This window comes from Tupaia chinensis, unplaced genomic scaffold (genome assembly GCF_000334495.1).
Source record: "Tupaia chinensis unplaced genomic scaffold, TupChi_1.0 Scaffold000097_1, whole genome shotgun sequence".
Lineage (NCBI taxonomy): Eukaryota > Metazoa > Chordata > Mammalia > Scandentia > Tupaiidae > Tupaia > Tupaia belangeri.
The window spans coordinates 2,459,131-2,473,644 of record NW_006159559.1 but is presented as its reverse complement, the minus strand read 5'-3'; the positions used below and the strand labels follow the sequence as shown (position 1 = coordinate 2,473,644).

Below are 14,514 nucleotides of genomic sequence, written 5' to 3'. Positions count from 1 at the left end.
CAGATAAAGTTCAAGTTTTTCTTTGAAACACCTTCTTGGTACCCTTCCTTTGTCAACCTCCTTAGCTGTAACAACTGTCATGAATTTTATGTGTATTCTTCCAGCCCATGTTTTTATGCTCTTCAGATACATTCATATGTACATCCATAATACTGATGTGTGCATGTTTTAAAATTTGTAAAAGTTGGGGACCAGCAGTTGGCATCATGGCTATGTCACTGGACTCCCATGTAGTCGACTATGGTTCAAGTCCCAGACCCAGTAGCTTAAACTCATGCCGGGCATGTGTGCGTGTGTACCCAAGATCCTGAGAGGAGAACGGAGGAGAAGGGATTGCGGCCTGGCCATCCCCCCAGGGGTGATCTCTCTATTTCTTCTATCTCTTTGTTTCTCTCTGTCTTTCTGGTGAGCGCACACGCCGTATAGCAAAAACCTCTCAAAAAAAAAATATATATATATATGTAAAAATGGAATGATGTATTTGTGTTGTTCTGTATTTCTCCTTCTGTCACTTGACAGTATAATGAATGAGTATATTTTGCTTAGGAAGAATGTGATTAATCATATATTTGGACTTTTTTTTTTTTTACTTATATTGTGTTTTCTATTTATCAGGTGGGTTTTTTTTTTTTTTTTTTTTTTATCTGTTGGGTTTTTTTTTTTTTTTTTTTTTTGGTTTAGTTCTTTTCTTCTTTGCCTTTTATTGGTAAAATGTGGTTCATTCCACCCTCTCTTGGTTGGGAGTTTATAGATGCTATTTCTTTTTTCTTTTTCTTTTCTTTTTTTTTTTCTTTTGAGAGGTTTTTGCTATAGGGCGCATACGCTCACCAGAAAGACAGAGACAGACAGAGAGGCAGAAAGCGAGAAATCACTCCCCAGCGGGGATGGCCATGCCACAATCCCTTCTCCTCCATTCTCCTCTCAGGATCTTGGGCACGCACGCACACACGCCCAGTGTGAGTTTAAGCCACTGGGTCCAGCACTCCAACCGCAGTCGACTACATGGGAGTCCAGTGACATAGCCATTATGCCAACTGCTGGTCCCTAGATGCTATTTCTGTTCTTAATTTTTTTTAATGTTAATCATTAAATTTTATTGTAACGAAGTCTAAAATTATTCTTCATGTATATCATCCTCCAGAATAAAACCAAGACCCTAGCATGCTTTATCAATGCATGCCACTCCCATCTCTTGTGGTCATTATTTTCTGCACAACTGATGTACTCTGAGAGGTCTCTGGATGGGAACCAGCAACCCACGTGGATGTGCCTCACAGAGCGTCACGTTTTACTGCTGTGCCTTTCTACTGGTACCTGTGTCCTTTGCATGTGAAATGTCCTTGAGGAACATGTGGAGACTTCTTGATTAATCACATATCTCCTGACCTCTCTTTCGTATTGTTCATCTCTTTATTGCTCTCTGTTGCATTCTGGGGTAATTCCTCAGCAGTCTGACAATCCATCATTTCTTCTGCTGGTTCTTGCCTAGAGTTGGATGGTATTTTGAGTTTTTATTTCAGTGAGTTTGCTTTTATTTTCAGAATATGTAGTTTTAAATCAATGTTTACCCTTCATATCTATTTTGCTTCAAAACCTCTCATATGCTTTATAAGTTAGATATTTGATATGAAACATATTGCTTGTACAGACACAGTATCCACCAATATATGATTTAATAAGATACACCAATGTATTTACCATACAGCTTAAATATAGCATTTACCACTAACTTTGTCTTAGTCAAATCACCCCCCTCTCTTCACCCGGTGGTAGCCTCTATCTCAATTTTGTATTTATGATCTCTTTGCCTTTCTTTATGTTTCCTATTTATATATATTGTAAGGCTTTATTTAGAATCATGGCACAACTTTTCTTTTTGGCCCAGTGTTATGTTCATGAGATTCATCCAGGCGATGTGTTCAGTCATTGTCACTGTTACCTGTTGTTCATTATATACCACCATGTATTTAACTGTCCTCCTGATGGTGGCTATTGGGTTGTTTTCTAGTTTTTCATTAATTATAGCATAGTATATATTTCTAAATATCCTTTACACTTTCTGTGTTCTGTGGTATGTCTCTTTTAGGTATTATACTGCTGTACATATAAGTGTTAGCCAACTATACTGTCTATTTTGTTATTTTTATATCCTGAAATATGACTGAGCAAGCATTCTTTCTCTCCCTCTCCCTCATCTGCTTGGTTTTTCTTTCTTGAGGAATGAAAGAGGGAGCAGGAGACAAAATCTAAGGCTAGAACGGAGTGGGAGAGCATACAGGAGTATCCCCACACGAGCAGTTCCCTAAAAAGGCACAGGAAACGATCAAAAAAATTAAATCACATCTTGGCAAGAATAGATAAGGGATCATGCCCATGTCAGCCTTAGCACTGGGTTTGAAGAAGAAAGACAGTCTCTGTTTTAAGTCTGATATTTAGCCATTCATCCCACACCACCTGTGTATCCTGGCGAACTGTAAACTGGATTCTAACAGCGAAGAAAAAGCTTGTCCTATTGCATCTTGTTATACCACATCAGCTATCAAGGAGGCTTGGTCTCATAGGCTAAGAAAGATAGCTCTCCCATTGAATAGGGTCTACTGTGAAAATTACTCTTTAGACCCCACCGAGCTTGGAACACATTATTAACACTTTCATCTGGGATCAACACAAATCCTTTAGGATACATCCACCCACTTTGCTCTAGTGCCCATCAGATTCATTATAAGCATTCCACTAATCCTTCAAAGATAGCACCCAACGCCATATTTGCATCACGATTGGTCCTTGTACATTTCAACCTATGCTCTAGAGGATGATGCTTCTTTAGCCCCATTCATGCAACAGTTTCTGGCTTGTGGCTGACCCAAATTACCTGCCCTTTTGAGCTTACTCTGAATATGCTGGTGTTCACATAATGGAATCCTTTTGTGCTAAAGTTCCTACCCTCTTAGCTGACTCTCTGTCCTGATCCAGTCATCAGGTGCTCAGTGATCCACTTGCCTGCTGACTTGCTGCCAGATCCATTCTCAATAGTGCCCAGACTTCCAAGAATTCTGCTGTGCCCTCCTGCTGGGCGTCCTGTGTATCCCATCCCATGGCTGGCTCTCACCTCGGTACCCAGGCCACTTGGAAGCTAAAGGAGCCTCAGAAACACGAATGAATCCTTTTCGTTTGACTATCATTCTTACCCTCTTGACTGTTTTGTCTTCAATTGATATAAGCCTGCCCCGTCCTTGGGAGTGAAGTGAAAACCCCTATCTAAGTCACTTTACTCTTCATATCTGCCCACAGAGAGGTTGAAGTACATGTGAAATCACCCACAGGTAACCCCAACCTTCCATTTCCCCATTTTCTTCTTTATTCTTCACAATCCCTTGGAACAGAAAGCTTTGGACTTCTGTGTTTATTCCTTCCTACCATGCCCTCCTCCAGCTTGTCACCAGGTTTGTGCCTGGATGTTAAAAAGAGGGTAGATGTTAAGATAGCCTCCAGTGTGTGTGTGTGTGTGTGCGTGTGTGTGTGTGTGTGTGCGTGTGTGTGTGTGTGTGTGCGTGTGTGTGTGTGTGTGTGCGTGTGTGTGTGTGTGTGTGCGTGTGTGTGTGTGTGTGTGCGTGTGTGTGTGTGTGTGTGCGTGTGTGTGTGTGTGTGTGCGTGTGTGTGTGTGTGTGTGCGTGTGTGTGTGTGTGTGTGCGTGTGTGTGTGTGTGTGTGCGTGTGTGTGTGTGTGTGTGCGTGTGTGTGTGTGTGTGTGCGTGTGTGTGTGTGTGTGTGCGTGTGTGTGTGTGTGTGTGCGTGTGTGTGTGTGTGTGTGCGTGTGTGTGTGTGTGTGTGCGTGTGTGTGTGTGTGTGTGCGTGTGTGTGTGTGTCTGTGTGTTGGGGGGGTGTTGTAAAATCTTGGACGTGTTACACTGTGCAATAAATACAGATGACCAATTTGCAGAGAATCTGGGTGTAAGGAAATGTGCTCAACTTTAAGGCTCTGTTGAAAATAATTTGATATTTTAAACTACAGAAAACTCCTTAAATGTATGACAATGCGCAGTTAATGAAATGCTTTCTCCAACATTCTCCTGATCATAAACATGACCTTGTGACTTAGATGTCATTATCATCTGTCATTCACAGATGAAGACACCAAGCCGCTGTGATCACTGCCCCAGATCACATGGCTGCTGGGTAGAAACCCAAGACTCAAGTCAGGTGTCCTGAGTCCTCATTCCGCCTTCATGACACAGTACCACACCGATCCCGTGACAAAGTTTGGTTGTTCCTGACTGTCAGTGTGTGACTAGAAGACTTTCGTGAAGAGATTGCCAGAGAAACCAGCTTTGCCTAGAGTCGTAGTCCTTCACATCCAGAATCTCCGTTCATCTGAAGGCAGTAACATTTTCAGTAACATTTTTAAAATGCAGTTCTTACCTGACTTCTTTTTTTGAATAATTTGCATCCAGTACAAACATTATTAGCTCTGTGTTCAGAGGCTGATAACTTGGTCATATTCCCTGTTGCTAATCTACTACATAGAAGAATATTGAAAGCAACGCCATCAACGTCGGTTTCTTAGACAATAGATAAGTGCTGTTTCTTTAACTTCCTATGAGTCACAGGTAGAGTACTGCGGACTGATGTCTACCGAGTGACCTGACAGGCATGAATGAGAGCCCAGTCGTCCCAGACAGCAAAGGGTCTGGTTTGTGGCTAGAAGGGTCAAGTTTATATCTGTGGAAGTGAACAAGGCCAATGGGATCGTCTTCATATGTTCAGGCTTTCTAAAATTTTTCTGTCTCTAACTAAACTGACTGATGTAACACACAAGACCTGTCGACAGAACATTCCAGGGCAGGAGAGTGGAAAACAAAAAAGAAAGTTCTGTTTTCCTCATGGCAGAGAGGGTTCCACAGAGGAGGTGGAAATAGTCCCTCAGCTGGGAAACAGGAGAGACTCCCAGGACAGGGGAGGGTCTGGAGAGAGGGCAGCTGATAGGCGGCGGTAACAGGAAGCTCTCAGGAACAGAGAAGATTCACTGTGTTCTTTGCCTTGAAGAAAAAAATCGTCTTTCCCAAAGACCTGTGTTTTACATATTATTTTATGATTCTGCATTTCTAAATTTAACAGTGTTTTATGTGGACTCTCCATATATTCATATAGCCTATTTTTAATTTCCTTGTACTAGGAGATACATAATTTGCTTAAAATTTTCTCTATTATTTAGCGATATGTGAATTGTTTCCAGTTATTGTATATTAGAATTCGTACAAGTAAAGCCATGTTTTGGGCTGACCCCTTAACCCAGAGGTTAAGTGCTGTGCAGACGGAATGGGATCCCACACAGCCAACTGCAGTTGGAATCCCAGCCCTGTGGCACCCCCAGGCACCCAGGATCCTGACGGGACGGAGAATTGGAGCAAAAAGGATTGCAGCATGGCCAGGCCTCTCTGTGGGGTGCTCGCTGTCTCTCTCTCTCTTTCTTCTAGTGCACACATATGCTCTCTGGTGAAAAAGATATTAAAACCATGGTTTTATAGAGTTTCTGTTTTTGAGTCCTGGTTCCAAAATTGGAATTACTGGGTCAGCAAATTATTTGTCCTTTGTGTTTTTTTTCATATTGCTAGGTTATTCTTTTAAAAAATTATATTAATGTACAGTGTCACCAGCTCCACCAAACAGTGAGTTTTGTGTTTTTTTAAATTTTGTTCTCCATTTATCAAATGAGGGATTAGCACATACTTGTTTTACTTTGCTAAACCAAACCTTATGCCAAATGTTGACTTGCGATTCATATTCCTTCCAATGGGATCTTTATTTGTATGGGCTGCCCCTTCCTAACCTAGGGATTGAAATTTCTCCAGCTTTATGCAGTTTTAAACTATGTTAAATAGTTTCATTTTCCAATTCATTTTATTGTTTTAATCTTATTTATTTATTCTTAGCCAATAAAAATATTAGGCTGGGGACCAGCAGATGGTGTAATGGTTATGTCGCTGACTTCCCACATAGTCGATCATGGTTCAAGTGTCCGACCCAGTGGCTTAAAACTCACACTGGCTGCATGTGCGTCCGTGCCCAAAATATCAAGAGGAGTTGGAGGAGAAGGGATTGCGGCATGGCCATTCCCCCTGAGGGATGATTTCTCACTTTCTGTCTCTCTTTGTCTCTCCAGCAAGTGCACGCATCCTGTAGCATAAAATCTTAAAAAATAAATAAATAAAAGTAACCTGTGTTCCACACAGGTTATAAATAAGAAGTGTATTAATAAGAAGTGTCATAAATAAGCAGTGTATTTTCCCCATAGTTGTGTGTATCCTATAAAGGAGTCAGGCTTGTGCGTCACAGCAGCGAGACAGTTCTGCCCCAGGGGATGGATCAAGATCTGGAAGCAAATCAGTTGGGGATGGCAGAGCGCCTCGCTGTCACGCTGAGGCTGGGAGTGTAGTAGAGATGCTCAGGTTGATCATGGAAAAATGGTAATCCATGATAAATTTGTCAAGTCATATCAAGAAATGGACTAGAAATCAAAGCTAGGCAAGTATGGAATAAAAATACACGTTTGTGGCTTGCCTGGACTATACCAGCATCCTGCCCTCGTCTTAAAGGAACAACAAGAGGATGGGTTCCCTGCCACACCTGCCACTGGCTGCTGGGTCCCTGTTTCTCAACTGGTGGTAGAACCATCAAAGATAAATGAAAATTGCTTACAGTGAATGCACATTGAAAACGGGAGCTCCTATCAGTTCTTCCACTATTCCTGTTTTAAAAGTGGAGCTGTTTATTATGTAGCTCAATATTGTGTGTGTGTGTGTAAAAAATATACTCTTTCATAAACTTACTTTTTGACTACGAAAAAAATCTGTTGACTGGGACCGGCAGGTGCCATGGTGGTTAAGGTCGACCATGGTTTGAGTCTCAGACCTGGTGGCTTACTTTCTCACTTTCCTTCTCTCTTTGTGTGTGTGTGTGTGTGTGTGTGTGTGTGTGTGTGTCTTTGATCAAATTAAAAATTAATTAATTTAAATAAATAATTATTTTTTAAAAATCTGTTGGTTTATCTATTCCCAGAAATTGAAATAGCTCTTTTCATATTTCTAATCTTTCTTTAATGTGTTTTTTTCCATGTTCAATATAATTCACTGAAATATTTTCTTTCTAGTCTCCAGAGAACACAGAGGGCAAAGATGGATCCAAAGTAACTAAACAGGAGGTAAGTATAGCTTTGAAGTCTTACAGTATTTAAATGGAAATTTTTAATATTGTTCTGTTTGTCTGCATGACTTGTAAACACGGTTGTTGAGACTACCTAAACCAGAGATAGGTGTCTGTGGACAGCCTGGCTTGGCCTCTGTGTGTTTCCGTTGGCTGCATTGATGAGGCTTTTTCCACTTACTGTGTTGTTGATGTTTCTATCTGTCGGTCCTGCTGTCTATTAAAGCAGATACTGAAAATTCCTTCTGGGCAAAGAGCGAGATAATAGGTAAATTCATCAAGAAAAACAAAGTCTGCCTCTCACAGCAAGAAAATGAAAGGTTGTTGATTTCATAAATTCTCTGCTCCAGGAAGTGAATCATAAATTACTTTTTAGGTTTTGAATATACTTCTAAAAGGAGTCATCTCTAAAGTCAAAACCGATGAAAGGATACGCAATATGTCAAAATATTAAAGCTTTCTTTTTTTTTTAATAGTGAAACGCTTAGGGTATTGAGATAACCAATTAGGCTGATTTAAAGATGGTCTGTATTAAAATACAGGAACTCCCAAAGAGTTAGGAGCTTGGAAGAGATGCTCGATTTGATCCTTTGTGTAATATGAACGTCAAAAAGGAGATGGACTAAAAAATAGGAAATGAGATGTAACTGTGATGACAGCCATTCCTTTCTGCACAGAGCTTTACAGGGTGTGGAAAACTGCAGCTCTGCCCTTGAATTTATAAACCGAAAAGGGTCATAAGAAAGGCAAAAACAATATCTAGTCACAGATTTTCTGATTGGGTGGTTCCTGTTGAGGTACATAATTCAGAAGAGTTTGTCAGAATACCACAACCTCTCCATGAGACTTGTACAAAGAAATTCATTCCACCAAGTGGAAAATCTTTAAGACTCTAGAAAGAAATCATTTAAAAGCAAAACAAACAAAACTGCACGTACCTACTGCTCCCTGTTTTACAGAATTTGGGATAATTATGAAGTTTGTGATACGAAGTCAAGTCACCATGTAAATGTAAGAAACAACTAAAGAATAATAAATACTATAACCAACCAAAAACTAATTGCTTGAATTTTCTTGGAAAATGGAAAGGTATCATTTTTTAATGTAGTTTATTTTTCTTTTAGAATTATTTTTATTTAACTTTATTATTATTATTTTTCCAATTTGATCAGAGAGAGACAGAAAGAGAGGGAAAGTGATAAAAGAAATCACCAGGTTTGAGACTTGAACCATGGTCGGCCGTGTGGGAGTCCAGTGCCCTTAACCACCACACCACCTGCCAGCCCCAAAAAAGTATCATTTTCAGGCCATTTGCTAAGTGTAACTAGCATTAATGTTTTTAAATTTGGGCACCAAAAAAAGCATTTCAGTTTTTCCTCAGGGGATGGCATTTAAATTGACTTGTCAATAATCCAGAAAATCTGATTTGTCAGTAAGAAATGTGGAGATCATTGCACATAGTTGACATTGGACAGGGAAAACAGTCTTCCCAATTCCTCTACACCAAAGCAAATCAAACTAGTTAGAATATATGAAAAAAAAAAAAAAACCAGAAACCAAAAAACAAAACCTGAAAAAAAAAACCTGCATGTTTTTGCTTATAGAACTACCTTCTGTGTATTATTTTAGTCCAAAGATTTTTATTTATTTATGTTTTATTTTATTTTATGCTTTATTTTATATTATGTATTTTATATATGTTGATACTATTATTAACAAAAGTCTTTTCTAGATATGACGTATTGCCTATCATTTAAGCCCTAGCTGAATTAAAGCTTACAAGTCTTCAACACATCAGCATAGTTACATGAAAAGTGGAAAGATTAGTCAGCTGGAGGATGAGAGTAAAATCTGTCAGGCCATATATTGATTGATTTTTTTTTTCACTGAATTGACTGAATTTTCCAGTTATGTCATTGAATATGCAAAGCCTTGAGCATAGTGAATGGAGAGCAATTACAAAGGGGATCCTCTTTTGAAAAATGCTCCACTACTCTTGTGATCTTTGACAGGCATTGTGCAGAGCATGGTACTTCAGGAGATTTGGACAGTAAGTGATTGAAATAATATTATGATCATGACACTCAGCAGTTTACAAAGCCCTTTCACATCTATTACTTTGATCTGTACAATAACTTTAAAATGAGAGGAGGGTAGATTTATTCCTTGACAAAAATGTGCAAGCTCTGTAGTAGGCTCTGCAGAGTCCAAAGTGAACAAAAGAAGCACAAATCTCTCTGCCTTAATGGAGCTTCCATTTTAGTGGAGAAAACAGAAAGTAAAATAAAGTTTTATGTTTGCCATGAAGAAAATAAAGCAATGGGAATAGTGAATGTCAGGAGAAGTGCTCCCCTCGCCCGTGTTTTTTTTTTGTTTGTTTCTTCCAAGAGCAAGAGAGAGAGATGGTGTCCCCAACAGGGTTTTGACCCCACAATCCACCCCCAGCTCGGCCAGCCCCAGATCATGGGCACTCCGATGCCTGGAGTACTCAGGGAAGTCTCTGGACACAAACCTGGAACCTTTCTAGGAGGTCTGCTTTGCAGAACATTGCATTCTGCTGCTATGCCACCATCTGACTCCAAGAAGTGTTATTTTTTATGCATTTATTTAATAAGGAAGTACTATTTCATCCCTATTTTAACCGGAACAAATGAAGTTTTCAGAGAAATACATGGTTTTCCCTGAGTGACCCGACTTGGAAGGAGCAAATATGCAACTGCCTTTTCTGAGATTCCATTTTAGTAGGGCGGAGGGAGAGTAAAATAACATTCTGTATTTGCTATGAAGAAAAATAAAAGCAAAGTGTCAGATATCAAGGAGAGACTTCTGAATCTCCAGTTCCGAATGCTCTGCCCTAGGCCCCTTTTGTGACAGTCATAAACATCTGGTAATACAGTGCCCTTTTTTCCTGCGTTCTCCCTTTCCCTGCCAAGCCTGTCAGGTACATCTCCTACTTCCTAGTCTTGAAAAAAAAAGCATTTTCTATTGACATTTAAGTTCTCATTTTTTAAAATAATTATTTAACTTTATTTATTTATTTGTTTGTTTGTTTTAATCTGACCAGAGAAGGACAGAGTGAGAGAGAGAGAAGGAAAGTAAGAAAGCAAGCCACCAGGTCCAGGACTCGAACCACAGTTGGCCATGTGGGAGTCCAGCGCCCATAACCACCACACCACCTGCTAGCCCCACTTCTCATTTGTTTTTGAGAATTAAAAGCAACTTGACTTTTGAGGTTTTACACAGAAGTACACAGTCAGGTACAGTAACAAAGAGACATCTCAAAAATACTTGCAAATTCCGGTGAAATGGTCCATATTTTTCAAGCAGTATTCAGCAGAGTCCAGTAGTTGTGCTCGAATCTAGCTATCTCTGTGAGCCTATGGTTGTAAGATGAGTCTTCTGTGTTGCTTTTGCAACCAAGACATTAAGCTAGAAGACTCCTTGTGTCTCAGAGTAGCCTTCACCAGAATTTTCTTCCACCAACACATCTGCACCAGTGACAAACCCTCACAGCCTGTCACTCTTGTGGTGACTTGTCATTTTAAAAATCCCCGCCTCGGAGCCATTTTTGACCATTTTTCCTGAGGAATCATACTTTGCAACAATCAAGAGAAATTCTTACTATATATTTTTTATTTCTGTAATGGTCCTACCCAACAACCTGAGCCTCAAATGAGCACTTCAAATGCTAGCGTTTTAAATGGAAAAAAAAAAAATAGCAGACTGGTGTATTTCATATCCAATAAATAAAGTCCAATCATTTATAGATTTCAAGGCTGCGAAAGCTGTTGGAACTTTCCAGGAAGGCATCCACACTTGCATGCATAATCAGCACTTCTGACTGTGAGTGAAAGGTTCTGTCTCAGCCATCACTGTTTGCAGTGAGAACAAAAATCTGTTATCATGGTTACTGGAAAGGAACATTTAAGAGAAGTCTCTTTTTTTTAACAGCATAGAAGGAAGAGCTGGTAAATTTGAGGTAGGATGTCATAAAGTAACTTCACAGTAAAAGATATGGATTTGAGAGACTTGTGAGGTTAGATTACCCAGAGAGGCAATCTTTTTTTTTTTCTTTTTTTTTCTTTTTTTTTTTGCATTAATTTCCTTAGCTTTTCATTTCGGAACTCTTGGACCGGACCTGAATGATAAAAAGGTAGTAAGTCCTTCGGATCAGAATGGCTTTCAGGCCCTGTGGAGCAGTGCTTGGATCGGAATGCCTCTCAGGAAATCCCAGAGGGCTCTCTGACAGCACTTGCCCTGCTTGGTCTGTTTAGGTGTCACATGGAGAGGAGAGGAGCAAGAACGTTGCAGTGGGGGATTTTCCACATGAGATTGCCTCACTTCAGTGAGATTTACTCGGGATGAGTTAGCGGATAGAGGCAGCTACGAGTAGTGACTAGCATACCTGGCTCTTTTCCGACCCCAAACTAGAGAGTAACTAAGCAATGACCCTGAGACCCCAAGCCCCAAGTTCATCTTCACTGTGTGCGTCTGGTGCTTACCTTTCATTTACCTAGACGTTTACCAAGTATACCAGAGGTTGTCTTGTGTGGTAGAGGGTAGGAACAGGAGACAAGAGAAGGCCCAAAGGCATGTAAACGGACACCACGCAGGGAGGGACTCAGACACGGCCTATCGCCTCTCTTGAGCATGAAGGCTGCCATTTTGTCTGTCAGAGGGTATTGATTGCCTGCTGTACTATACGTGTGAGATGGTGCAGATGGTTCTGAGGGCCACACCGAAGCTTCAAAGCTGAGCCCTGGTAACAAGCAGGCACTCCTTTACTCCTCAACTCTCGGAAGGCATGCTGAGGGAGCACGACCTGCTTGCTGCCAGTTTGATTGGTGTTCTTCATTGATACCTAATTAATGCTGTTAACTACACTGGGAAAGGGAATGCAGGGTTTGGATTTTGATTGCCAGGGACTTACGGGCGCATCGTCAAGAACGCACTGTGATAGTCATAGGAGGTGCCAGTGCATTTCCTAGGGGGAGTCTAATGCATGCCTCCCTCCCCTGATCTCCAGGTGGACTGAGCTGTGTCAGGGCCGTCCATCCCCTCACTCGGTGGTGAATGTGTCCCTGCCAGCCACTTAGCCTGCACGGCCCCCTATTCTCAGCACACTCTGCCCACTGGCCCTGAGTCCAGCTCTCATCTTTCCTTAAGACCCCAGGGTTAAAATTATTCATGGAAGCTCTGGCCCTTCATTTCCTTCTTAGTTTAAAGAAAGATGAGTTTAGCTTTTCTGGCTATTTTCAGCAAGAAAATTCTTAGATGTGGAGATGGCAAGAAATATTTCTTCCAGTTTGGCCTGACCAGCTGACCTCGACTGACCCAAGCTCAGCTTCAAGAATTCCATGATCCCTCACAATTATGGCCCGGTTCCTGCTTTTGCTGACCCCCTTAAGAAAAATTATTTGAAATGTATAAGCGATTGTAATGAGGCAAAGTCTTTGTAAAGCAGAAAGAATTAGGAGAAATCTTGAACTCACATATTCAGCAGATATGCTTGAGTACATAATATGTGTTCGGTAGAATACTATTCTACTGGAGCTGGAGCAGCGAATTTCCAGAACACTTTTAAAGAAAGGCAGTTGTGGGACCAGCAGTTAGCGTAATGGCTATGTTGCTGGACTCCCACGTAGTCTACTGCAGTTCGCGTCCCGGACCTGGTGGCTTAAAACTCACGCTGGGCGCATGTGCGTGCGTGCCCAAGATCCCGAGAGGAGTATGGAGGAGAAGGGATTGCGGCGTGACCATCCCCCCTGGGGGTGATTTCTTGCTTTCTCTCTCTCTGTCTCTATCTGTCTTTCTGGCAGGCGCACATGCCCTATAGCAAAAACCTCTCCAAAAAAAAAAGAAAAAAAGAAAGAAAGGCAGTTGTACTCTTAGAATGTGAAATCCCTGTGGAGCTGCATATGCGCGATGAAAAGTTGGTATTAATTCTGCGCACTATTGCTGAAGTGCCCGGGACCGTTTTCACTGCTTTAAATTTTCTTTGTAGTTTGATTTGCTGATCATTTGTAACATCCTTGAAGAAGAAAAGATTTTCTGAAAAACGTGAATCTCTCCACAGTTCCTTCCTAAAGTTCTAAATTTCAGAATTAAAAGATTAGTGAACTTTTTACTCTACTTAAATCTTTGCACGTTATGCTTTTAGTAGGTAAATAACGTGATTTATCTTGTTCCAGGTAAAAAGATAACTGTTTAGGGTTTGTAGCCATTCTCTTCCGGCATAGCAGCAAGATGGGGAACTCCTGCTATGTTGAGTCCTACACAATTATATAAGTCTCTTCTTGTACTAACTTGTAGGCTGCAGTTCCATTTTTAAGGAACAACAGTGATACTGGAGACTAGCCCTTAAATAGTACCTCGATGTTCTTGCTGTCGATTTGATCACAAAAATAGAAGTTTGGGATGGAGCCTAAATTCATCTCCCTTCCCTTTTCCTACTCACCACACCCTTAATTGGGAGAGGCCATTTTTAACCAGTGTGTGTACACCTCTTTAGAAACGCTTCCTCTTGAGTATTATACTGGCCAGAGGACTTGGGGTCCATTACACTGTGCTTCCTTGGATAGGGGGCTGGGAGTCATACATTATGTTCAATCAAGCTGGTTGTGTATAATCACCAAAAACCTCTTTTCTCATTCCCTTGTAGCCTACCAGACGATCTGCCAGATTGTCAGCGGTGAGTACCTTAGAAACTCTTTGGTATTAACTCTTGAGAGTCTGCATTTCCTTTATCCAAAACAAAACAGCAAAAGGAAGATTGCAGTGGTGTTTCCCCTGAGGTTATTTTCTTTTTGAAAATTACCGAGGGTCATAGTTTCTAGCAAATTTGACTAGTGTTGCCAAGCAATCGACTTGATCAGATGTATCCGTGAAAAACAATGGTCAGCCCCATTACCAAAGACATAAAGCCAAGATATTATTTGGTATTGCTAAATTCTTAAAAACAAAAACAAAACAAACCATGTTAAGCAAAGTCCTAGCCTTCAGAGTCTACATATATCATGCTGAAGCGGACAGACTTCTGATGCTCTGAAGTCCACAGCTCACACTTTACACCATTGCTCAGTCCGGTGTCAGAATGTCTTGGAAGTTGCCTGAATTCATATGCTTGACCCTAATTTCAGAAGTAGAGCATCCTTGAAGACATGATAATTCTGCTTTGCCACTTCGAGTCTCCTTCTGCACACCATGCCCAGGGAGGAGATGAGTGTTGGCATTACAGCTGGGATAGGCGGGTGTGGCCAGTCCTCAGACACAAATGTTCTCTGGCACTTCCTCCTCAGTCTGTTCCTTGTTGGCT

At 40.9% G+C, this 14,514-nt stretch overlaps 1 protein-coding gene across 3 annotated transcripts in view; it reads left to right on the top strand.

Annotated features, from left to right (window-relative positions):
* The window catches only part of HMGN3 (high mobility group nucleosomal binding domain 3), a 36,396-nt gene that overhangs the window by 17,128 nt on the left and 4,754 nt on the right, over positions 1-14,514 (top strand). For all 3 annotated transcript variants that reach the window (XR_003548540.1, XM_006143340.3, XM_006143339.3), the window contains exons 2-3: positions 7,147-7,197; positions 13,861-13,890. Coding sequence is in view for 2 of the 3 variants with exons in the window: in XM_006143340.3 (XP_006143402.1) it covers positions 7,147-7,197; positions 13,861-13,890 (81 nt within the window). In the remaining variant the exon portion in view is untranslated. The remainder of the gene's footprint in view (positions 1-7,146; positions 7,198-13,860; positions 13,891-14,514) is intronic.